This window comes from Dipodomys merriami, unplaced genomic scaffold (genome assembly GCF_024711535.1).
Source record: "Dipodomys merriami isolate MVZ:Mamm:240054 unplaced genomic scaffold, mDipMer1.0.p SCAF_2, whole genome shotgun sequence".
In the NCBI taxonomy this organism is placed as follows: Eukaryota; Metazoa; Chordata; class Mammalia; order Rodentia; family Heteromyidae; genus Dipodomys; species Dipodomys merriami.
The window spans coordinates 111,628,017-111,654,707 of NW_027203381.1; the positions used below are offsets into that span (position 1 = coordinate 111,628,017).

A 26,691-nucleotide genomic window follows, 5' to 3' on the forward strand; every position below is an offset into this window, starting at 1 on the left:
ATTGGTTCAAAGTCCTTTTCTTGCTTTCAGTTAAGGAAGATAAAACATTGGTATCAATAATAGCACTTGTTTAATGAACTGTGGTTGCTTCAGACCGAACCATGGTGGCCCACTGGGCTAAGGGGTAGCTAGCTCACTCCCGGGGCTACCCATTTTATGCCTTTCCCTTCAGTCAGTCAACTTTAGCAAGCGTTGAGTTATCCTTTTTAATGGTGTAGTATGAATACCTGCCCCAGCCTTCCTTTGCTGATCTAGCCTGGGATAAGTCATTCACAATTCCCACTGGTGAAAGCACTGTCACTTGAGGTTCCTTTTTCTAAAAATCTAAAATGCAAGTGTTCTTCTCAAGTTAATATTTGGATTAGAAATCTCTTCCCACATTTTATGCATTCAATTTTTCATTGCGATTGTTTAAATATTGAGGTTTTTTTGTAGCTCATTTCGGACTGTGTTATAATTGTCTTGTTTCCTTTATTCAGCCCTTTAATAGATCCAATAATTAACTATATGTGTGATATAGAATATATGCATCTATACATAGACATCATTATCTCATTTTCTTCTTTTCTTTGTCCGAATATACTGCCTACATTTCCATCTTGCTTAGATATGAGTTTCCCATCCTTTTGAATAGTGAACTATAATTAGGCAGTTTGCATTTTCCTCTGTAATTTCCATATTGTTCTGAGGTTTTTTTCCCTCTGAATTTGTCTTCATTTGCATCAATGCTTCCCTCCATTTATTTCAAAGATGAAAGTCATCACGGGAATTACTGATGCTTTTAAGGAAACTCTGGGTCTCACATATCTGTATTAGTACATTATGTATTCCTTCCTCCTTGACAAACATCGCCTTAAAACATTTGGGACGATAAGCAATAAAACAAGTACCTGTGGAATCAACTCTAGTGTTCTTAATTATGCACCAATGTTCTCAGGACTTCACTGGAATCCTAACTCTAAAAGACCCTGGCTAACACTGCAGGCATCAGGAGTCAGGAGAGGACAGATGGCTTTATTTTGGATTGTTAGGCATATGAAGAGTCTCCTGAGAAAGATCTTATGAGACAAATAACAATTCAATAAATAATGCCTTATAGATATTGGTGTTTTATAGGCCCTATTCTGTTGTAAGAGTCCCTTGGGAGCTCTTCTCAACCCAAGGGACATCTGCAGATTCAAGCTGTGTCTCTAAAACACAGGCATGCTTTTGGATGTCAGGGTCCATGTTCCATTTGCCATGTGATTTTAGCCGTGAAGAATCTGATAACGCTAAACTTAGAATCAAGAGCTCACCTGTACCTGTACTGGTGCATAGAGGTCCGTCTTTTCTTTCTTTCTTTCTTTCTTTTTCTTTCTTTTTTGTTCTCTTTCTTTCTTTCTTTCTTTCTTTCTTTCTTTCTTTCTTTCTTTCTTTCTTTCTTTCTTTCTTTCTTTCTTTCTTTTTTTTTTGGCAGTAAAAGTGCAGCTGGGAAAATTATTCCTTCATCAAGATACTACCTTCCGGGAAACTAATTTTCTTTGAAGTATGAAATTTTAAAGTTTTCAGAGACTTTAGAGATCAGCTCATTCAAACTGCCACTTTTATAGATGAGGTGCAGAGGGCTGAGAGACTTCAAAAACGACACCGAGCTAGTTAATATCTGAGATAACCTTGGACCTCAGGTCTCTCAATATCTAATTCAATGCTGTTTCTGGTGGTCCATCATGATTTGCGGGAGGTGGGTGTCTATATGGCCAAAATTATTTTGAAAGTGTTTTTAACTTTACTCAATCTACGTGTGAAAACGTAGTGTTCATTCACGGCTGACAGTATTCCCTGCAGCAGCCTGCTAATAGTTCTCAGAGACATGAAACACCAATACCTATCAGCCTCGCTATAAAAATGCCATAGAACAGTTTTTGTCATATTTACATTTTATTAAAAGGAATACCATAGATAGTTAGGAAACTGGATTTTTGTCAGTGGAAGTGAGGGACTAAAGAAGCAACTGTTCATTTCATTCATAGTCACTGGATAAAGTCAGAAGTCCCTCAAGGCATGAATAGAAATGAAAGACGTGGAAGGAAGATAAGAATTAGTTCAAACTCTACCCAGAGGTTATTGAGCCCCTATTGGATGTGGTTCTCAAACTTTCTGTGATGCAGGCCTTAGGACACGCGTAGTATATAGCCTACTCCATGTCTGGCTCACCAGGTAAACCAACAGCAGTTGTCAAAATGGTCTAAACACAAGGAGCAGAGAATTGAGCCATTCACTGCCACCCCAATATTCAAGGCTTCTTAGATTTCTAATTTCTTTCTCAGTTATTTTTTTCTTATCTCATCTCAGTTTGGCAACAAATTATGTCCTGAGCTATCATGTTTATCATGCTATGTTTTTAGTTGCAAAGAGAGTTCAGAGAGTTAAACCCAACAGCATTCATTTCTTTCTTCTGTGAGTTGCTGGCGGCTCTGGTCTGGGTTCCCCAAGGAACCATAAGGGAAAGCTAATTACCCTTTGAAACAAAGTTGGTAGAATCTTCCTTCTGTTTGAAAGCTGCTACTCGGTAGGGAGCATGGTCAAGTTGAAGGTACAGGGGCTGTTTTGCATTGCTTTGATTCCTTATTACTCTACCCCTAATGATGATAAACACAATTGGAGAGAGAAAGGAGCCACATGGCTTTCTTTCAAAGTTTGCTTGCTTCATTTGCAAAGTTTGCCTTTGCGGGGCATCAATATATTCCATATTTAGAATTATAGGCCACTTGAAATGCAAGAAAACTTAGTGGTCACAGGAAACGAAGTAGCTAAGGAATATATTAATTAATATTTGGAAAAGTCTGTGGAAAGTTCAAGCACCTTGAGATAAAATAACTTTTCCACCATGGCACATCCACAAAGACTTTTATGTGGGAAACCCTCCAGCCCTGCTTCTTTCTATCTGAGTCCAGATCAGGCCCTGAAGTCAGGGATGGCACGTGGCACACAGAAAGCCAGAGCTGGCTAGTAGAAAGGCCAGTCCAGGAGTGATGACTCTTTCGGTCATGCCCTGTTCCCTATGCTTATTTTTTATTAGATCTAAAGCAATATTTTGGGACTAAATTAGAAGCACTTTTTTAATGGATTAAAAATAGATGGTAAAAAATGTTAAGAAACAAATTTTAACCATACTTAAACATAGGATGATGTCTCACACAAATTGATGCTAAATATTCAAAGACCAAGATGACTGTTTGAATGACAGCCTGGGTCTTTCACAGGCCCAGCCGTCCTGCTAAATCATTCCATAATATGGAGTATATTTTTAAAAAAATGGAAACAGTGATTGGCTGCCCTTTCTTGGAATGTGTCAAAAGTTAATTAGAGTATTTAGACTGTCTTCTGAGCTTCTTAACAATAAGTTGCTAAAATGGGAAAGGCCTCATTTATTAAATCTGAAATCTTCCAGGATTCCTTTTTTTTAAATCCCAAGAGTCATCAGGTTCTGATGAACTCACTTTTAAACCTGATGGCAGGCTGTCTTGCGGACACTGATGAGACATGGTTGGCAAAGAATAAGCATTTTTCATCAGCAATTTTTGGAAAGGGAGACTTAGGGTCTCAGTGTAGATGACCATTATTTATTTCTCTCATTTCCTCTTGTAATGTATGCATGTTAAACTTTGAGCAGTGATTTACAACATGTCTATAGACAGTGAAAAGCTGATTATTGAAAACAGGATAGCAGTATTACACCAAACACTATTGAGAGTATTTGTATACATAATCCTCACAGTGATCATATACACCATTATCTCTCTTTTTTTTTAATAGATGCAGAAGCAGAATCCTACGTGTAGAAATGATTAAAGCCAGGAATCAAGCTCAGCAATCTTATTCCAGAGTTTGTTCTGCCAGGCAATAGGGATTGAGCTATTCAATTTAATACACAGACACAAACTTATGGTCTAGGAATGTTTTAACAGGAGCAACAATTTTTCTTTGTTTGTTTTGGTGGTACTCATGATTGCTAAGCTAGCACTCTACCTCTTGAATCACACCTCTAGTCCTGTATTTCAATGGTAATTTCTGAGAAGCAGCCTCGCTTCTCTCCCAGGTCCGTGCTTGAGCCACATTCTGCCTACTTTAGGAGCCTTGTCATTTGTGGGAGGATAGGAACATGTCAATTTCCCACCAATGACATGGAATCTCTCTTATATTTCAGCCTGGGCTGCTCTGGAATTCGACCCTTCCAATGTCAGTCTCTCCCATAGTTTGGGATACCAGAAACACACCATTGTGCCTCGCTATGAGTAAGAAAGAGTCTTAGAAGTTTTTCCCTCTCCCATTTTCAGCTTCCCAAGTGGTTAGATTTCCAAGTGTGAGCTACTCATATACAACTTGGAATTAACAAATTTTCAAAATAAATGACTACAGAAAGAGGATACATCATCTCTTGTGGCAAGAATTACTATAGCTCTTGTACTTAGGACATAATTTATGAAAACTATTTGCATGACTTTCAACAGCTTCTGTTTGTTTAGACAAAACTTTAGAGACTGTTTTAGAATGTGGAACAGTTGGAATCTGAAAGAAAGTGTGAATATTGTCTATAGTTCTTCCTTTCCTTAGCAAGATTTTTCCCTTCTGTCTAGTTTCATTGTTTCCAGTTACAGGGTTTCTGTGATGAGTTATATATAGACTGAGCAATTCTGGGATGTAGCACAGTTTTATAAGGTTTATAGAACCTCTATTTCATGGGACTTTTTCTCTAGTGTTATATTTTATTGAAATAAACATTCATTATCACATTATTTCTCCAAAGAAGTTATAGACTTTTATAGCAAAGATGTAGAATCTCATTGTTTGGTAGAATCAAATGGTTTCTAATTCTACTTTGGGTCAATATGCCTGAAACTTTAATATTTTGATCTATGTTTATACACACCTGTTTTTGCTTGTAAGTATATACAGATACATACACACTAGGAATAAATTCTTGCTATTTGGTTTATGCTATTTTATCAAAAGTGATCTTACAGATGTGGCTAATATATGCATTTAAGCAACAAAAATCAAAACAATTACAACTGTATGTTTTCAATTTCATTTTTCTTTTGAGAGATCCTAATCTCAAAAATCTTACAAATTAACCAAAGATGTGGGATGACACTGATCAAGATGCATTGTACTCATAAATTTATAGGTTGGATTGGAACCTCTGTTTTTTTTTTTTTATTGGTCGTGGGGCTTGAACTCTGGGCCTTATCGTTGTCCCTCAGCATTTCATCTCAAGGCTAGCACTCTACCACTTTGAACCGTGATCCTCAGATCTCAGCCTCCTGAGTAGCTAGGATTACAGGTGTAAGACACTGGTGCCCGGCACTGGAACTTCTTTTTATAACTACTTAAAGATAATAAAAAGAAACGAAAGACAAAAAAGCTAATCAAAGACAGAAATACAGCTGTCAGAAGTCCAAACTCTGGAAACAGACACATCAAAAATAAGTGGTTGCCTTAGAGACAATTACTTCATCCAATGGGCTATTAAATCTCATTTTTCATTAACTGATCACTTGCCATGGTTTTGACTTACTTTACCATATTGTTCAAAGGAGGATTATTGGAAGAAAGTATTTATGCCTATGAAGAGTTTGTCTTTCTAATGTGTACAATATGAAATGTGTGTAATATGATCATTGTAGTTGATTACACTTTTGTCCTCAACTGCTAGAAAATTATGGCTTTTGCAGATTCTCCAACATTTAAAAAACACACTGATTCCCCTTAGAAAATTCCTTGCTAAAATATTTTTTATGTTTTCTTCTGTAGAGAGTTTAAGATTGGTCCATTCCATTCTAGGCAATATAGCAGGCTTTGAGAAAGGTTAACTTAAATTGACCTCACAGATTTCTTCCCAAACAAATCCATTTTTAACCTACAAAGACCAAACACTTTTGACACTGATGCTAAAATTAGTTGGCTCTCTCGAGCATGTGCTAATAGTTCTTATGTGAAAAGTCCCTTTCTAAGTGGAGAAGTTTTAGAAATTTCTTTCATCTCATTCGCCCTTAAATAATTATTTCTGCCTGAAATCTGTCTTCTCATAATAGCTCTCTGCTTCAGTTCTCCTGGTTCAGTGCTTAGTAACTTCCCTAAAATGTCTTTTGGTTGCTGACGGTATCTAACCACTCACTGGAAAAAAAAGATGATAAAGGTTAGAGAGTCCCTTATTCCCACAGCCAGTCCAGAGTCCCTGGACCATGAAAGCCAGAAATGACAAGTCTGTTATGATTTTTTTTAAACCTATTTTATCCAAGTCATTTTATACTGAATCATGATCTAATCTGTGTAATCCTCTGGCTTGAGGCTAGGAGGATAGTGATTTGTTAAAAGGCAAGATTCTACTGAGAAGTATTTCTCACGTGAGTATTTCATAGCCATTCTGGCTCATAAGACATTCTCAGGTCCACATGGCTTCCTGCCCACAAAACTGAGGATGATACTTAGCCACATGCATTCCGTGTACTAGGTATGCAAGCCCCTTTTCTCCCTGTTGCTATCCAAATCTTCAAACCTCACAGATCCGTACCTTTGATCCTCTTCTCTCTTAACACTGCCAACTTTGGGGACGCCATGTTGGAGATCTTGCAAAAATATCAATAGAGCGGAGTGAAATGGAACTGCCTTGCTTTGCCTCTCAGCTGAATCCTAGGGGCAACCTTGCCATCTGCTCTCTCCCTGCCGTCTGGGACATGGTTCTTCTGCAGATGCAATGTATGTGCTCAGGAAATGGTCCCAAGGATTTGGGTCTATGATTGATCAAGTCTTTGAATTCCTTTCAGAGCTTGAGTCCTGGCATTGCTTTTGCACTTTCTGTCCAATAGCCGGAGGCATACAGTTCAGAGACTATTGGCAGCAAAAAAACTGAGTAAAGATTAGAGTATTTTTAAATCTAGAGGGATTGAAAGAATAGAGCTCGCACTGAGGGCTAAGGCTCGATAATAAGGATGGTTGTATTGGTGATTATTATAGAATATCTAGCTTTTAAAATGGATTACAATTTGCTAAGCAGTAGTGTAAGTTTATTACCTCTGTTAAATCATTTGATCCTTAAAATGACCTTATGAGTTAGATATTAGCCTCAATTTACAGATAGAGAAATCAAGGTCTTGAGAGTTTAGATCACTGGCAAAGGTCTACCTAGCTAATTTCATTAGATTAATAAAATTACAGCAGAGAGAAAGAACAGGTTTCCTGCTTTCTATGAAAAATAGAGAAAAACAGAAGCTTCTTATTGCCTCATCGATGGAAGAAGAAATGTAATGCATTGCTAGTGCTGTAGAGTCTTTCTGAGTATGATATAGAGAAACAGATCACATAGATCCTCAGGAAGCTGCAACCAAGCTGTGTGCACACACTTGAACATGAAAGAACTGCTCTTTGCTTTTTTCCTCCTCGTTTGCCAGTGATGGTCCCCTCAGCGCTGATAGGGCAGGGAAAACCTTGATTGTTCTGACTGTGAAACACTGGGAAGAACCCAGTGTTTCACCAGCAGAGGAGAGGGAAACTGATAAAACTGAGTGGATTGCTAATGCATTTTATCCCAAGCGGTATCAAGAGTATATTGAAAATTTCTCTTAAGTAAAATCTGTTGAAATTCCAAATTATAAACATTTGACTTATAAACAGGATCTATTAACTATTGGAAACTTTGAAAAGGAGACAAAAATATTCATGATCCCCTGATGTCCAAAGATATTTTAAAAATTTCTCCAACTGTACCTGGTTTGTGATTAAAATATTATGAAAATGCCCTATTTTTCTCTAATCCTGCCCTACCAATTGTCTTTATGGTAACTGACACTCTTTGAAAAAATAGGCCATAATATTGCCCATGGTGTTTAAAACTAAGATTCAGAGTGCACATGACTTATGAACACGGAGTGAATCACACATAGCATGGGTTGAATTGACCTTGACACAAAACATAGTTCTTCTGATATTTGTGGGCAACATCAGTGAGAATATCCAAATGTTCACTGGGAAGGTAAAACTTGTGGATTATTGTTTATGTGTCAATTCAGTTTCTTGTGCAGAAATACAGTCTGTGATGATCAGTGTGATTGGTTCCCATAAAAATAATGAAGAAAAACTGGGCAACCAACTCTTGCCTCAAAAATGCATTTTCCTTGTTCTAGATCCTTGTGTCCTGGCTTAAATTGAGATAGTAGATAGTGGAAACTTTTCAAAACAGAAGTGTTTGTAAAATCTAACACACACACATGCAACACACGCACACACACAGTGTGCGTGTGTGTGTGTTTGCATTGAGAATTCAATATCCATATTCTGAAATCTGAGCTGTCATTCATTCTGTTTGCAAGGATACAAAAGTCCACGAGAAAAATTCAGTGGATTCTGAGTGAAAATCTAGTGAGCAACTTGTAGCCTCACTTTTCCAGGAGATACTTCGCTCAGAACATCACTTGCTCGTGGTGTCAAGGGCCAACATAACAGATCAGTGTATTTTGTTTGATTATGGACTTTGATAATATCTGAGCACTCTATACCTGCTTGTTCTGTGGTTGCAAAACTGATTTAAAGCCAACTTGAAAGTAAAGGGACAGGTTGCTACCCCTGGCAAGATGCCAAAGGGATGTTTTTATTCTGGGAACACGAGGTACTCATTATACCATATATGTCAAGAAAATGTTTCTTATTAGAAGTGTCTTCATGATTGATCGGAAATAGGACCCATCTAGGCAGATGGTGTGTGCTCCAACAATTGGTCAAAGTGCTAGGTTAGACTATGCATAGACATCTGGCTTTGGCTATAGCCAAAGCAAGTGTTTGTTTCTATGAGAGAGGAGGGGAGGGGATACCAGGTTGGCACAGTAAGTCACCAGTGTGGTGGGGACCCTTGTTCTGTAACTGCTGTCACTCAGTGACTTAATTCTGAGACGGAACTACCCTAAGAACTAAAAGGCTGGAATGCTTTTGTCCCTTGTGGAATAATCCCGCTTAAGAACGCAGAGTGTGTATCCATCCATCCCTCTGAAGCTTTCTGACAGCTTGCCGCCCTCCAGGGAAAAATGAAATCGGATTTAGTCCTTGTCCTCCTTCTGCAAATAAATTCCTTCTTGATAAATAGTGTTGCTGGGCCACAAGCTAGCCTGTAACTAGGAACGCAGCAACAGTTTTCTTCCTGTGTGGGCTTCTATATCTATCCACCGCTCTCCTGCTCTCTCTCTCTCTCTCTCTCTCTCTCTCTCTCTCTCTCTCTCTCTCTCATGCACATACCACACACACACATACTTCATTCTTACATTTATTATTTATTGGAAAAAATGCTTTCTGAGTCTCTACTATGCACCAGGCACTCTTTTACATTCTGATGGAGTAATAGAAACCTAAGCAAACCAGGTCCCGCCCTTCAAAGTGAGAACTTCCTGGAATTCTCTGAAGTTTGACCGGATGATGACTCTTCCATTACTAACTACCTCCATTGTTAAGCCACTGTCTTGATGGCTCTCCCTCTTCATCATATGAAGGGATAGGAGCACTTACCTCAATTGGCCTTTACAGGGACAGAGAGAGACAGTCAATACAAAACACTCACACACTGAGTGTGAGGCTCAAGGTTAGCACTCTGTGCCGATACCGTGTTCATTGACGCAAAGGTGTCACTTACACCGTGTTCTTCCTTCCTCTAGAAGTGCACGGTCCATGCACATGTTATTGTAGCTACCTCAGAGGGCTGCCATGAAAAATGAAAACCAGGCTTTGCACATCAGAGTCACATGAGCAAAGCCATATCGAAATAAGGCCAAGGAACACATAGATCTCTTGGGATATGTCTGTCATTTGTCACAAAATAAAAAGGCAAACAAATAACAGCAACAACAAAAACACCTACAACACTTAACTGCCTCTTTCTTATCTGCACTGGAAACTCATATCGAAAAGGCCACAGAATCTCTCCTGCTCATTTTGCTAGTAGCCCATTTCCCAATGCTTTAAAATTCTTTGATCTTGGTGAATGGGGTAATCATTCTGGACTTTGTATTTCAGATGTATTGCATTCTGCATGGACAATGTCTTTGTATCTTGTGTGCCTGGCAAGTGACTCCCCTGGTTTTTGCTAAGAACTGTGATGAATCTCTAGCGCGGGGAAACTGATATCCCCGTACAGTACTATATTGTCAGAACCTTGGAAAGCCATATATTTATATATTATTATTTTCCTCTAAAATATTCCCATCTTGGGAAGAAAACAATCACTGTGATTTATACAAAACCTAATGTATTTACTTGTAAATAGGTATTTACTTGTAAAATAAAAAGAAGGCTTAGAACTATCTTTCTTTTTTCAAAAAAAAGGAACTAGTTTTTAATTTGCCAGAGAAATATATCTCTTCACATTAGCCTGATTTTGGATAAAACTCTACAGTTTATTCTACAGTGTATACTATAGTTTATTCTAACTGCAAGTGTCTTTCTAATTTATGACTATTATAATATTGTGTTATTATCATATTGTGAAAATTTTGCTACACAGGTAATGCCTGTCTTATGAACTAAAACTTTAATACAAAAAATGTTCACTTCTTTGTTAGCCACCCTCTCCTTAAGTTTTGTTTCTAGATTAGTAATTTTCAGAAGTAAAAATAGTTCATTTGATCCTGGGCTGTCAGCCTCATTTTTGATAATCTGAATTTGAAGACTTTACATAGGCATTTTTAGGTTGTTTTGGTTAAAATTTTATTTTCTTTTTTCTCACAACATATTTACCTTCATCAATTTTTTTTAAAGAAGGCACTAGCTCCTTATTGATAAGGGACCAAATATGTGATTATGAACAGGTAATTTAGCTTTCAAGTTTGTATCCTAATCTCAAGTAAAGTGAAGGGCTAAACTTCATAATGCCTGATTTTTTTTGCCTATTAACTACATTTATTTTTCATGAAAATTATGGTAATAAAAGTTACTAGAGCTTTTTCCATAAGTAAATCAGGTTTATCATTCTAGATAAGCAATAACAAAGAAATTACTTGACCTTAAACACGTCATTTTATATGCGCTTGATTTTTAAAACTAATCTGACTATAAGAAGATTCTTTTTTGGAGCTTAATATATCACTCACAGCTATTGGAATGCTCCAATCATGGCTAGTAGCATTAGTTTCATGATATATTAGAACAGAGTTCCTGGGGAGTTTTGTGTTAAATTCCCCAAGTTCCAATATTAACATATCCCTCCCCCCATCTTCTGTCTCTTTCAAGAACAGAGCAGAAATAACAAAGTAAAGTTATTTAAGTATCTTAGTGGTCAAAAATCTTCATTTTGTGGGTTCTATAAAAGCAACTCATAAACAGATTGTTGGATCATATTCAGAAAGCAGCATTGTTTTTCTAGTGGAATGGCCAGAGAGGAGTTGGAGGGTAATCTGTCTATCTAGACATGGAAGATGGGAAAGATGCCAGAAGAAAGCTTTGCTCTGAAGGCTCAGGCCTTCTCTATAATGGGTTAGGCCATTATCTATTTCATTTCATCAAAAATGATCAAATACTTTTCATTTAGTTTTCATCCAAAGGCTCTTACTTTTCCCTCTGTACCCTAGAATACGATAACCCCTGAGAACATTTCCTCAGGTTCTTACCTTGAAGAAGGTCATTGTCGATCCATCTCTGACTGCCCCGTATTCTATCTTGGTTTGCTTGGCGAGATCATCTGCAGAGTCTATGGGAGATTCCATCCTCTCTACTGTCAAGAAGGCAGCAAGATTGGCAGTGTAGGATGAAATGATGATTAAGGTGAAAAACCACCATATTCCTCCAACTATTCTGGTTGAAAGAGCTTTGGGCATCAGCTCTGATCCTGTGATGGCATTATCAGATTACAGGTGTCAAACAGAGTCAGAAAAAAGAGGAGATACACACTGGAATGCTATTCTAGGCAGATAAACCCAGCAAGGACTTACTAGCTCATAGGAGAATGAAATCAAAGTATGTTCTAGAAATGGAGCAAATATAAAGGATTCTATTTAAAAAATCATTCCATCATTACCTTTGTTTACAATGTCATTGATCAATTATTGATGGTATTACATTTCCTTTTATTCTGAGGTATTTTGTCTAAAACTTAGTGGGTTAAAAATGAAAAGTTAATCCTAAGAAAGTCTTCTGTTCTTTCTTTTTGTTATTGTTTAAGATTGTGAAGTGAAGTGTTCTATGTCTTTGGGTAGCTATGAAAAGTTTTAAAATGCCAACTTCCTTTTCATTTTTATTTAAACTGAAAGCATTGAGAAACTTCAAAAGACTACCCTATGAGGTCATTTATTACATGTACTCTAATGCAATACTGTGAGTTTTTGCCAGTAGAATAAAAAATACAGACATGACATACATGACAGTGAATAAACCCCTTTTGGTCTTAATGATACTTTGAAAGTCCTAATTCTTTTTCTTTTCCCTGCTATCCTCATCATCATCGTCATCATCATCGTCATCATCATCATCATCATCATCACCATCATTTGATTTTTTTTTTTTTTTTTGTCGGCCGTGGGGCTTGAACTCTGGGCCTGGGCGCTGTCCCTCAGCTCTTCAGCTCAAGGCGAGCACTCTACCACTTGAGCTACAGCGCCACTTCCGGTTTTCTGGTGGTTTATTGGAGATAGGAGTCTCACGGTCTCTCCTGCCCGGGCTGGCTTTGAACCGCGATCCTCAGATCTCAGCATCCTGAGTAGCTAGGATTACAGGCGTGAGCCACCAGCGCCCGGCTCCATCATTTGATTTTTGAAGCATGGTCTCACTACATAGTCCAGGCTGGTCTACAGCATGTCATCCTCATGCATTTGTCTTCTAAGTGCTAAGATTCAAGTCACGTGCCACCTCATGACTCACAATTTTTTTTTCTAATTTAGAGTCTTATTTGGCTAAAATAGAATATATTCTTGAAAAGCATAATTTTGTCTTCAAATAAATAGTATTTCTTAATAATCATACTTTAAAAACTAATTATTTCTCAGGTAGAGAGATTTCCTTCATGGTAGAAATGTATTTTGGATGTCACTCAGATGTTTCATGGTTACTTTTTTTTTTGTCGGTTGTGGGGCTTGAACTCTGGGTCTGAGCGCTGTCCCTCAGTTATTTTACTCAAGGTGAGTGCTCTACCACTTGAGCCACAGCGCCACTTCTGGTTTTCTGGTGGTTAATTGGAGATAAGAGTCTCACAGACTTTCCTGCCCAGGTTGGCTTTGAACTGCGATCCTCATGTATCAGCCTCCTGTAGCTAGGATTACAGTCATGAGCCACTGGTGCCTGGCATATGGTTACCTTTAAAAGACAACATAGATGTGCTTAATATATTCACCAAACAAACCCTTTTTCAGAGAAAAGGCATAGGAATGAAGTTTACTTCCACAAAGGACAATGAAAATGATCTACTCAGTCCTAAGGTGTGGCTCAAGTGATAGAGTGCTAGCCTTGAGCACAAAGTGGCCCAGGGACAGCACCCTGGCCCAGAGTTCAAGCCTCAGGACTGGCAAAATAAAAATAATAATTGGAGTTTTCCAATCTATGTATCAAGAAATTTATGTTCAGTTTAATCCGCAACTGCACAGACACATTGCTCAAGAAATAAGAACAGCTTAAGGCTAGTGATAAGCAGATGAGGGTTGACTGGTTTTCTGGGTGTTGAATATACAGATATAGTCTCCTAAATGCTGGTAGGTATCTTTATTGCTTTCCTTAAAAAAAATAAGGTAAATGGTTTGACTGTAGTTTGTATTTCCTACTGTTATTTGTTTGAATTTGGATGGGTTATATTACACAAATTTATAATAGTTTCCATTAAATCACCTTTGAGAATTAGTGGAATAATTTGTTACTCTTGTTTTTAATCTTGTAATTTAATGGGATTTATATGCCTGGAGTGTGTGTGTGTGTGTGTGTGTGTGTGTGTGTGTGTGTGTGTGTGTGTGTGTGTGTGTGTGTGTGTGTGTGTGTGTGTGTGTGTGTGTGTGTGTGTGTGTGTGTGTGTGTGTGTGTGTGTGTGTGTGTGTGTGTGTGTGTGTGTGTGTGTGTGTGTGTGTGTTTAAAACCCAAGGTTGTTTCAAATCTTTGTACTTAATTAATCTAGTGGCCTTGTGGAAATGTGATATTATTTTACATCTTTAATTGGTTATCATTAAAATGTGATTTATTTCATAAAATAGCCAGTGGGGTGTGTATGGGGGAACCAGTTAATAGCTTATTTGCAGATTTTATTCTTTAAATTATCTTTATGGTATTTTGTTACATTTGTAAGAAGAAAAAGATTTCATTTTATTTGTATACGTTCATAATTATGTATTATGTTCATATATATGGTAGTAAAACGGGACAGATGGGTGACCAACTATTGACACATAAGTATATAGATTCACATTTTCCCAATTTAAAATAAATGCTTATGTTTTTAGATGAAATGTTCTTGCAAATGTGGAAAAAACCAGTGAAAATTACTGAAATTACATTTTAAATGCTCTGTAGATGGCACCTAATTTCTCCATGTTTCTTTGTGTTATTTAAAATTTTTTCATGCAATTCTGTGAATTCTCTGATTCTCAGTGTTAAATGAGAGATTTAGAGGAGATGGTTTGTGTTAACTTCAGAACTCTAGATGACGAAGTCACGAGAGCATAAGAGCAGAGCCAGACACCATTGGAAAATATTCAGGGTGAGACCCAATACTTGCTGAAGTCACTTTAGTGCCTTTTAACGGCAGACATGACAGCCAATCCTGATCCAGACTTTGCTCACGCTCTGTAGAAAAGAGAAAGTCTGATCATCACATTCAGAAAGAAATGAAACAAACTGGTTTTCCAATTGAGAACAACAGCAAGATTCTGCAAACGTAAGAGAGCCCACAGAACACAGCCAACCTGGTTCAAAATGCATGTGCCAAGGACGCAGGGACATATGATCACACTACCACAAGTTTGTACATATGGAAACATTTGCTGCACCTGACAAATGCTTGCAAATATCTTGTAAGACAAGCAGAGTCTGGTTGGGGTTGACTGTCATGTACCCAAGGTAGTGGTAACTAGCAGACACTGCTTCCCACAGTTTGCTGTGGATGATGGTAAACTCCAGAGAGAATATGAAAGGGAAGTTCTGCAACTGGGGTCACTAATGTGACAGAAGGGCCACAACCCACCTAGGTTGTTGTATGAATCCTGGGTGGATCTATTTCTATTCTAATGGCTGAAGGAGGAAAGCTACAGAGAATGGAAGACGTCTCCTTCTTTGCTCACAGAATAAATACTCTAAACATGAAATGTACTGGTAAAACAAGATACATTTTCTTGCAGGATTTATAATTCTCTGCTTTGCTCTGAATTAAAGGCCAGTGATTTCCAGAAAACCTCATGGTATCTATGCCTCATCAGCAGTGTCTACATAAATTATGTCCCATTGCATAATGGAAGGATTTGCCCACTTTCTGTAATTATTTGGTATTTCTGCACCACAGACTCCTAGCTCTTCCTTCCTCTCAATCCCTCCTCTTCCCTTTCCTTCTCTCCCCTTTTCTTCCTCTCTTCCCATCCTTTCCACTATCGTTTTCTGTCTCCCTCTGTACCCCTTCTTATTACAGACATAGAACATACACATTGAAATTGGTATAATACTCTATAAAGAGAAGGCTTCGGTTCATTTCCAAGTAACAAATACCTTTCATGTACATTCTAGTTGGATTTTCTCTTGCCAAGTGTTTTTTTTCCATCTTGTCAGATGAGAAGATACTCTAAAAAAGCAGCATCTGTGACTTATAATTTTCTTACATTAATGTGCTTAATCTTGGAAGTATTTCTTAGCCCATATGCCTGGAATCAAAACTGAAGAAGCTCCAGAAGAAATAGCTTTCTTCAGATGGTTAAAACAACTTCTCCCTTCTCCCTCAACACATTTAAAAAAATCCTCCAAATCATAAGGAAAAAAACATAAAACACATTGTATTTGTCTGGCTTGGATTTGATTTCCCTAACCCCGACAGTTTACTGTTGCTATGGCTACCAATTGAGGGAGGTTGTAAAAAGTTACTGGGAGGCTAAAATGAATCTCAGTAGGTTTTGTCAGAGTGGTAATTAGGTAGAAGTTCTAGGTATGTTGGCAACTGGAGGCATCTAAGTGAATGCAATCCTCAAAGGATTTAAATCCCACTTATTGCCAACCTCTGACTTTACAGAGTTACAGATAAAAGGGAAAAGATGGAAAGGTCCATCTATGCAAGTTGATCAACTTTGCACCTGACAAGGAAACTCTGTTCATTCCTAGACAGAAATATTATTTGAGATACATAATGAGGGAGTTCTATCTAGGATACATTTTTGTCTTTGCTTCAGAACTGCTAGATTGGGTCAGTTGCAGTTGCTTTCAACTGCATGGGTCTTCAGCCTACCCCTTAGCTGCATGGTGGAGTTTACCAGCACGAAAGCCTGTCAGCAGACTGTGGGATGCATGTGACAAAGAAGGGTGACCGAGGTACCTTGCTGCATGAGAGCTCCAACTCCAAACCAGAAACTGTTTAGTAAAGTAAAATTGTTTTCCACCACATCGGAGTCAGGGTTGCACGGGTGGGGGTTATACCACTCGTAGGGTGTAAACCTGTGGTAGTTAATAGAAACAGTCGGTAAGTATCAGGTAAATACGTGGGGTGCCAGAAAAGCCTGCTGAGCAGTAAAGAAAGCCCAACCAGTTAAAGATGAAACTATTAAACCAAAGAGAATGGACCAGACGCATGAACTTAGAAACGTTTGGTGGGAAAAGTGTCCAAGAATCTGGAGTTAGCATTTACCAGGGTTCTTATTTCTGAGTCGAGACCTTGGTTGGCTAAAATTGTCCTCCTCAGATCTCTGGTGACTGAATTCTTCCATCTTCATTCATTTCCATTTTACTCTACAACAGCTGGACTGTAAAGAAAGGATCCTTCAACCCAAGTGCTTACTAAGCGGTGATGAGAAGAACTCAGTTGTTGTGCAGTAACTGCGAAGAACTGTTGCTAAATCCCCATGGGAAACTCAAAGAAGAGGGTGATTTCCTTTCAATGGAGTTCTATGGTTTTCTATGGGCAGATGTTTAGAAGGAGTTTAAGGACGTTGTGGTTATATATATATGGTTATATATATATAATGCATCAAAAAAGCTTCAACATAAGAACAACATATAAAAAAAGAGAAGGGCTGGATTTGGAATATGCTAGATATTTCTTTTGGTAGTACTAAGATTTGAACTCAGGGTGCAAAACTTACTAGGTAGGTACTGTACCACATCTCTTTTTATTTTATTTTTGGAGGCCAGTCTTGGGGCTTGAACTCAGGGGCTGGGTGCTGTCCTTCCATTTTTGTGTTCAAGGCTAGTGCTCAACCACTTTGAGCCACAGCACTATTTCCAGCTTTTTGGTAGTTAATTGGAGATATGTGTCATGGGAGCTGGGCACCAATGACTCACACCTGTAATCTTAGCTACTCAGGAGGCTGAGATCTGTGGATCACAGTTCAAAGCCATCCCTGGCAGAAACGTCTGTGAGACTTCTCTCAAATAAAAACTACCCAGAAAGGGCTGGAAGTGGCATGTGGCTCAAGTGGTGGAGTACTAGTCTGAAGCAAAAGAAGCTCAGGGAGAGTACCCATGCCCTGAGTTCAAGTTCTAGGACTGGCACTGAAGCAGAATAACAATAACAAAAACAACAACAAAAAAGAGTCTCACAGACTTTCCTGCCTGGGCTGGCTTTGATCCGTGATCCTCAGATCTCAGCCTCCTGAGTAGCTAGGATTACAGGTGTGAACCACGGATGCCCAGTTCCCTCATCCTTTTTTTTTTTCCTAAGGATTTTTTTCCAATAGGTTTTTGATCCTGCCCTGTGTGGACCATGATCTTCCTACTTACACTTTGTGCGTAGTTGGAAGGATAGGTACATATCCCCATGCCTACACCACCCCACCTAACTTTCATTTGTTGAGATTGCTATCTCATGAACTTTTAGCTAAGGTTAACCTCAAAAAGTGATCCTTCTAAACTCCACCTCCTAAGTAGCTAGGATTACAAGCATGAGCCACTGGGTCCAGATTGCGATAGATATTTCTATTATGATATAAAGAAACACAAATCACAATCTTTCAATGTCGAGACAAAGTTTACAGTTAGAAGAATCATAGCTCAGGCCAAGGAATACATTAATATTAACTGCATAGCATGGCTTGCTGGAGGATTCTAAGCTCATAATTTCCTTTTGATTTGTTTTTAATTGAATTGTTTTGAGAACTATGGCCTGTCAGTTGCTTAATCACCAACCCTTGGTGGGTGGGAAGTGCTTTCTACAGCATTTTCAGAGCTGTATTGGAAGGTGGTGAGCTACAGGCAGGGAATTTTTCTGGAAAGATAATTAGTAGTTGAGGAAGCGTAAGTGAACAGTTTAACTCATTCTCTTGGGCTGTAGTTCCCGCTTATTTGTAAAAGAAATAAAAAGGAATCTAGGTATCTACATGGGGTAGTATTTTAAATAAAAAAATCTGGAGCACTGAATACAAATTTAGTTCTTTATTTTCTAAGCACCTTTCTGACCTTGGTAGCACCTTTCTGACCTCGGTAGCCCCTAGGAAAAGGTCTTTGCTCTGTGGTTATTTTCTCAAGGGCTACCTTGCTAAAACATGCTTATTTTTCTAAAAGGGATATTATCAGATGCTCAGCAGTGTGATTGGGAAATGATTTAAAATGCAATAATTCTTAGCACTAGCAGCTTTGCCATTTGCCAGTGGGTCCTCTTAATGCAAGCAGGAGTGTTAGAGGAATGTTAAAATACCATCAGGCCGATGAGAACATACAGGATGTTCTCCAAGCCATAAGGTTCAGGCAGTAAACAATAGCAGCTTGCTGACACATCAGGGAGAGCTGGGCCTAAGGTGAATATATTAACTAGAGAAAGAAAAAAAAGCAGGACACACTGTGAATCATGTACAAGGAACCAGCCAGAGAGATCCTCTTAATGAAAAAGCATTCTCTAAGCTGCTGGACACAGTCCAAAAGAGTTTCAGAGGGACTAAAGCAACAGCCTGGAAGATTATAGCAACCATATTGGTATCCAATTGGGCAGAAGCCAGTCTACCCAGCTGCAGGGTAGACTACGGTGGTTCAGTAAAGGTTATGGAGATAGCTTAAGTTGACATTGTCTTTCCAATATGTTTTAATGACCAGTTCAACAGTATAATTAAGTTCTGAATTTACAAACTCTTATAACTCTAGTCATTTGTTGAGCTGGAGGAATGAACACCAATATTAATGAACTACTAATTGAAATGGCATGTTCATTAAAGATGCTGTTACTTAAACAGTATCATTGTCACTGGTACAATAATTTGAAAATATGAATTGCAATACATTAAGAGGCTTGTGCATCCCACAGAAGAGTTTCAAATAGAGCAGAAAACCTAGCAACCACCAGCTCTTCTGATATTGGCCATTTATCTCCCTGTTCCACCCTACACATGGGCTCTGAGCCATGAACACCACTTCGGAATTCTGCTTTTATTTTTAATTTGGTATCCTTTTGTTTTTTTAGTATTTTATACTTTGCACTTGTAAGTGAGCAATTGATTGAATTGTTTGTTGGGGCGGGGGGGGGGGAAGGGAGCTTTGTAACATTAGTGTGATTCTGCCTGCTCTATAGACATATTTTATAGACATATTCTTCCTCTCTCAGATTCCAAATGACTTGGAGGAACATATAGACCAAGACACAATGTTTGCTGTGTATCACTGGCCTTTTATGATATAAAAGACCTACCTGTCGCCTGTAAGTAGATATTTAAGCTCAAAATTCCACTGCCTATCTAAATATAGCCAGAATGACAGTGTGTCAGCATCGAGGTCTTAAAATAGGATTGTGTCAATGACAATCTCCAACTGCATCCTCTAATGATTCATGATGACTTTTCTAGAGAAAGGTGATAGAGAAATGTACCAATGTGCTTTGACTCTGTCACAATTACCGTTAGAAGAGTATTAGAAGAATGTTAGAACAGTAATCTTATGTTGAAATATGGAAGTTCATAAAATGATAGGAACCATGATGTCTGTATACATGTGAGCTTAGACTTGAAGGGAAGTTCTCTCTTATGGATGATATGAGCATTGGGCTGCACTAAGAAGTTGAGGATGAGTCATTTTTTAAATGGAGAAAGTCTGTTTGCTCTTGGAATATCACCAGTGAGTTTGTATTATGTATCTTTGGAATCCATTTTTAAGGGCTTCATTTTTCTCATAAATATACATATACATATATACTTATACATATATACATATATATATATATTTCCAAATACTAACCTAAACTGTTCAGTTTTAGGAAGAAAAGCAAAAACCATACAGTGTAAACATACATACATAGTATCTGAGTCTTTAGTCTATTTAGCTTGTGTGTTTAACTGGGATTAATATGCCAGTTATATTCCTTGTGGTTAAATACGTTTACAACACATGAAAGAAGTCTTCCTCAGATCTTAAACACTGACATGTAAATGTATTACAAGTCACAATGACTGAAATTTTTACCTTCATGATTATAACTTTTCCTTTTGGTATCTACAACTTTATGAATTGAATTCCATTCAGCTAATGACCAATGCCTTTATCCAATGAGAACATTAGGTTTCAAGGCTGTGCTGGGTTTTATTTTTCCCCTTTAAACAAACATAAAATGCAATACACCGTGACATAAATGCCACGTCTCTCTAGAGCTAAACATTATTAGATTAACGGTTTTTCATTTACATTTCCCACTTACATTTAATGGTTTAAATTTGAGTGTAAACCATTAAAATAGCAACCAACACAATTTTGTATCTTAGCTTCTTGGTATGGAGTAACTGAGTTCATGGTCTCAAATGACAATGATAGGAAATACAGAATTTTATCTGGGGGAATATCACCCAAAATGCATTTCATAGTCTTATTAAGTAGGAGCATGGATGGTCTCAAAGGTGTAGAGACATTGTTAAGTGTTCAGCTGGCACAAGCAAGTGAAAGGAGGTGAAGGGTAAAATCAAGGAGAATAAACAAAACACAGAAGGGCTGGTTTACAAATGATACATTCTGCAAGTAGGAATGTTGAGTGGATGGCATTGATGGGGAGATGTGTGAAGTCAGAAATATAAATAAGAGGACAAGTCCCTGAGAGCTTATGGAAGAATGAAACAAAAACAGACAAAATGGAGAAGGCAAAAATACTGGATGTTACCTTCTCCTGACCTAGTCTGTTGACAAAACAATGTTACTTGAACTCACCATTAGGGTCAAGTGTAAAAGGGTCCCTTGTGGTTGTGCTCTGAGGTTGTGCTCTGACATGTGTTATTTATTTTTCTCCTAGTAGCTCTGGTCAACTTCATGACAATAAGTCACTCACTTGCTCATCAACAGTCTTGGCTGCTCTACTTCTTGGAATCCCTAACTATATAGAATTTCAGATTGGGCTGTAGAGGCTCATTTTCTTACTGTCCTCTGTCACCTGACTAATGCCAGACAGAGGAATAAAACAAGTCAGTTCAAGAACTAGTGGTTAATTATTACATGGTCCTTCTAGGGCAATATTTATTTAAACTAAATTTTAGAGCCATAATGACAAAATTCACCTCCAAAGCTTATTTTCACTTTTTTTCTTTACTTGCAAGGTAATACATTCATTGTTTTGAACATGGTTTCTTAACTTTAATATTATTGACCTTTTGGAATTGATAATCCTTTGTGTGTGTGTGTGTGTGTGTGTGTGTGTGTGTGTGTGTGTGTGTGTGTGTGTGTGTGTGTGTGTGTGTGTCTGTGTGAGAGAGAGACAGAGATAGAGAGACAGAGAGAGACAAAGAGAGAGAGAGAGTCTGTATAGCTGCCTTGAATACTATAGGATGTCTAGCAGTACTCTTTATCCCATACTGTATCCATTTAATATGAATTGCAATTTTTGTCTCTAGTCTTAACAACCAAAAAATGTCTTCAGACATAGCCAAAGGTCCCCTAAAGGGAAAAGAAAATCTCTCTTCGTTGCTTGGTTGTGAATTACTCACTTAAAATATCAAAGGATAATATCATTGTATAGACTATCAATAATCTAGTTTTTAAAGTAAGGTGTATAGAAAGAGGGTTTTAATCATTACTTAAAAGCATGAAAACTGAGAACTGATAATGGCATGTACTACAATGTGTAGATAACGTCAGAATTTTCTCTTTATATTGAATGAATACCCACATTTGAGAGCATGCATTTACTCAGTGTGACTGCGTCTGCCCTTGTAGATAGTTTATACTTCCCCAGCTTGGGTTATCTTTCCCAGTTTTTTTTAAAGTAATTACACCAGGAAAAGAGTTACCTGGCATTAATCAAAACCAGACAGTGGACAATGACAGAGAGCTAGCATGAAGAAATATTTCTCTTAGAAACTCCTGGAGGGAAAACAAAAATTGATTAGGGAAAAAGTTCATTAAGTTTTGTTGAAAGGTGAAAAACTTGAAAACAGACAGGTGACATACAAAGGCAATTAAAAAAAAGTCATGTCTTGTCTAGAGATATGAAATATTTAAACCAACAGGTAAAACACCTATTTAAAATTAATCATCAAAGGTATTTAGAAAATACATGATTTACTGAGTGGCATAAAAATCCCTGGAAGAACTATGTATAGCAGAAGAGTGAAATAAAGAGTTAAATTTCAAAAATAAAACCTACATCAAATCACCTTAATGGTAGTATAAAGATTTCATACCTCTACTCTCTACATGAAGTAATCTTAATTTTCAGTGTTATTTTAAAATCCTCTTTCTGTTGAATTTTCAAATTATTATTGTTTTACTCCTGGGGGATTCCCCAATCACTTTATTCTAGTGTTTTTTATTTGCTATAATAACTTCTAGCTAACTTTGTTTTTTTTTTAATTTTTTTAATTAATCCATATACCCCAGGAGTTCAAATAGCTTGATATAATCTTGCTCTCCTTAATGAAACATTTTAAATGTATTAGGTGAGTCATTGCTTTTATTATACTACCATTCATGGAAAATGAATAAATAACCTTTTTATGCAGCTTGAAATACTGATAAAATCAAAGTGAAAAAAACCCTTTTGTCTTTTAAAAAGTATATTTGTGAATAATTAAAAGGTATTTGTTTAGAAAGTGACTTTTCCATAGAAAGTAGATAAGAATAGAGCAGTAAGCAAGAAACAACCAAACAACAAAGAAAAGAGAGTGTGTTTTCAGTTCTTAACTGTGAGATCTGGGACTGACATAGACTGTTTATGAATTCAGTGTTCTGAAACTTACCTTGCAATCACAAAGAGCACACAACTGACTCCCAAGCAAGCCAAGAGCACGTACATCCAAATGTCTGGAGACAACGGGTTGAGGAAGGAGAAGACGCCAGGATTGGTCCCGTTGGGCTTCCGGTACAGAATGCTGATACCCAGGGTCATAAACGGCTTGGAGAAGTCTATGACTTTCTCTCTCACATAAGTAATGGTAAGAGGAGCCACGGCTAGGTCAGCCCTCTGTAAAAACAAGTCCCAAATTCTTGGCTTCCTGTTTCACGTCTCTGCAAATGTCTGAACTTTGCTGAATATCCTTGATCTCTACTTTCAACTCCAGTGCCTCTCATACAAGAAGTTTCTACTGTAATTGACTTTAATATAAAAACAAGTTTCCAGCTACTGTATCAGTAAAGACAAGCCAAAAAGTATGCAACATACACCCACCCACCCACCCACACACACACACACACACACACATGCACATATACACACTAAATAGTGTAAGAAAATGCAGGAGGACATGTCTAATAAACAGTATTTAGAAAAGGAAGGAAATGAGCAACTTGGTCATAATATTAATTAATAAAATGAGATTGCATATCTAAATTGTTTTATTCTGCATAAAAAAAAATCACCATTAGCCAGGTACCGGTGGCTCATGCCCTGTGATCCTAGCTATATAGGAAGCTGAGGTCTCAGGTCTGCAGTTCGAAACCAGCCCAGGCAGGAAAGTCTGTGAGACTCTTGTCTCCGATTAACCAGCAAAAAGCCAGAAGTAGAGCTGTGGCTCAAGTGCTAAGAGTGCTAGCCTTGAGTAAAAAGCTCAGGGATGGTGCTCAAGTCCCGAGTTCAAGTCCCAGGACTAGCACCAAAAAAAAAAAATTACCATGAGGCTTTAAAAAGAAACATTTCTCTTGACATTGATTCAACCATCTCCTCCCTCTTCCTTTTCTCATCCTGTTTTTTCAGATGTATGTGATGTATTTTTGCTTACATGATCAATGAGTTCTTTAACCATCCCATTCCACTCTCCTTTGTCATTCTGGGCTCCATATTTGCCGTCAGGGACCAGCTTCACATCATACAGAAACCCCAGGATATTTGACAACTCTTTCAACAGATCCAGACAATATCCTTCAAACCTGTCATTCCCATAGAGGGGCTTATCTGATTTTCGGTACATCACATAGGGTTCCTCCTAAATGAAAGACATCAAAATTAAGAGACTGTTCTCGTGGAAGGAAGGATTGGTCCAGCAGTGTTTCAGGAATTATAATATAGTAAGAAGATTCTCAGTGTTCAAAGTACTGAAGTAAGTCACGTTACCTTTTTGCCTTGACTAAACTTGGTCTCCCTGTTCCCTCAATGCCATAGATTGCTGTTTCCTTCCTGTCTTTCACACGTGAGCTTGTCTTTCATTGTTCAGTGGGGTGTGGTGAGTGAATGGTGGGATAGAGGTATTATTGTGTTCTGTCATTGGGTCTTAGAAGATGGAAGTCTCAGGACCTCCAACTTTGCCCACACCAAGACTTTCTTTCCTAGGCTTTCCCTATCTTGATTTTGACCTAAAAGTGTCATCCACTTACAAAAGAAAAAAAAGTCAGCCAATGCACCTCAAATTTCACACTTCTTGTCTACTAAATATTCTAATTTTCTCTTCAAACTTTTATCTCAATCTTACTGCTACATTCTGTGTATGTCCTTTCTATGTTTTCTTTTAGCATCATTTCTATAGTCTTATTGCAAATCACTTTGTATTTGAAATCTGGTAATTCTTCACTTTTCTACCTATGTGATAAATCACCTATTTTTACAGATGATGAGCTTCTTCCCACCATACCTCTGAAAACTTGCTAATCTCATTTGCCTAAGTCTAAGCGTTTAATAAAATTAAAACAATTGATATGCTATTGACATGTATCCCAAAGTATGGATAGAAGAACAATGAAGTTTTTCCTTTGAATGAACAATTCTTGCATAATAAGTATTTCAAACACAATGGCCTTTATGCTACAAACTGCATGAGATAAGGCAGGCATGCCTGCATGGGAAGAGTTCAGAGAGGGTTACTTCTAGAAGCCTATCTTTCTCAGGAAAGAAAAGGGGGAGAAAATAGGCATTAATGTGTGGTAGCTGGGAAGGGATGAGATCAGAATCCTAATAGATGCTTTGATATCAGCAGGGGTGATTTATAGAAGTGTGAACAAAGGGAGATGATGGTAAGAGTTAGGGCTGGATATGGAAACCCAGTGATCCAGTCCTTCATGAACCTAAGAAAACCCAGGGTTGAGATGGGAAGAAGGGAGGAATGCTCATGGAGGGAGTCCAGTGCAGCTGAAGAGCCAGCAACAAGGCACGAACCATGGCTCGGGAAGGATAGGAGTTTTTATGAAACCATTGGATGACAATAGGGAAATATCAGGGAAGAATTTTTTTGCCTCTCTTTTCCTAGTTCTCTGGTCTTTTGCCAGAGCCTCTCCTTTTGGTTAAAACCAGCCAACCAATCAATAATCTGGAAAAAATCGAAAGGTCAGCTGGATGGTGATAGAGTAGCACTGAGGGAAGGAGCCTTCAGAGCCACAGTCAGAGCTTGTAATAACCCTGTTTGAAGCATATAAAAACATAGGCTTTTCCATATATTCAGACAGACTAAAAAAAACCAACAACAACACAAAAATTCACAGTTGAGGAATCCTTCCAGATCTAGCATAGGAATCAAGAGAAGGAGTGCAGAACTTCTTGAAGGTAGCTTACCAGGATGGTGGTGACGATGAGTGTTCGGTTGGCCAGCGAGTCTGTGATATTGTTGGACCTGTCGTTGTTCCCATCCGTCATGTTGAGCCCACTATTGGAGTTCCAAATCCCAATCTACACAGAACACAGTACATCAGAGGCTGCAGGTGGTCTGTGTGGACATTTATACTAACAAGAGTCCCCTTCTATACCAGCAATGGGCATAAATGCTTACGGCGGGAGAAGGTGGCAGTGAGCTACTCAATGTGGGAAAATGAATCCATAGAATGAATTGTCCACAGAATAGTGGAAATTGCTATTTGGGGTAGTAGGGTAAGGCTTCTTTTTTGTCATTTATGAGATACATTGCTCTTCTTTAACAAAAATGAACAATTCTTAGATGACTATCAGATTTACCTCCCAACATATACATTTGTTGAGCTTCTATGTCAGGTGCAGTTCTAGGCATTGAATAACACCACAAGAGACAAAAAGTTCTCTCCCTGGGAAGGCTTCATTGTACTAATATAAGATATCTTGCCAAAGTGGGATATTTTTGTTATCATTTTCTTTAAAATTTTTGAATAATGAGATGGAGGAAGCTGGTGGAGGGTGGAGAAATTATACATCAAAAGGAAATGAGATGGGGAGAAAATGTGTGG

General features: G+C 38.0%; 1 protein-coding gene across 8 annotated transcripts in view; it reads right to left on the reverse strand.

Annotated features, from left to right (window-relative positions):
• Grik1 (glutamate ionotropic receptor kainate type subunit 1) overlaps window positions 1-26,691 on the reverse strand; it is a 338,127-nt gene that overhangs the window by 22,171 nt on the left and 289,265 nt on the right. For all 8 annotated transcript variants that reach the window (XM_070030540.1, XM_070030544.1, XM_070030546.1 and 5 more), the window contains 5 exons: window positions 26,051-26,164; window positions 24,291-24,494; window positions 23,313-23,536; window positions 16,499-16,617; window positions 11,625-11,842 (listed from right to left, as the gene is read on the reverse strand). In XM_070030540.1, coding sequence (XP_069886641.1) covers window positions 11,625-11,842; window positions 16,499-16,617; window positions 23,313-23,536; window positions 24,291-24,494; window positions 26,051-26,164 — 879 coding nt within the window. The remainder of the gene's footprint in view (window positions 1-11,624; window positions 11,843-16,498; window positions 16,618-23,312; window positions 23,537-24,290; window positions 24,495-26,050; window positions 26,165-26,691) is intronic.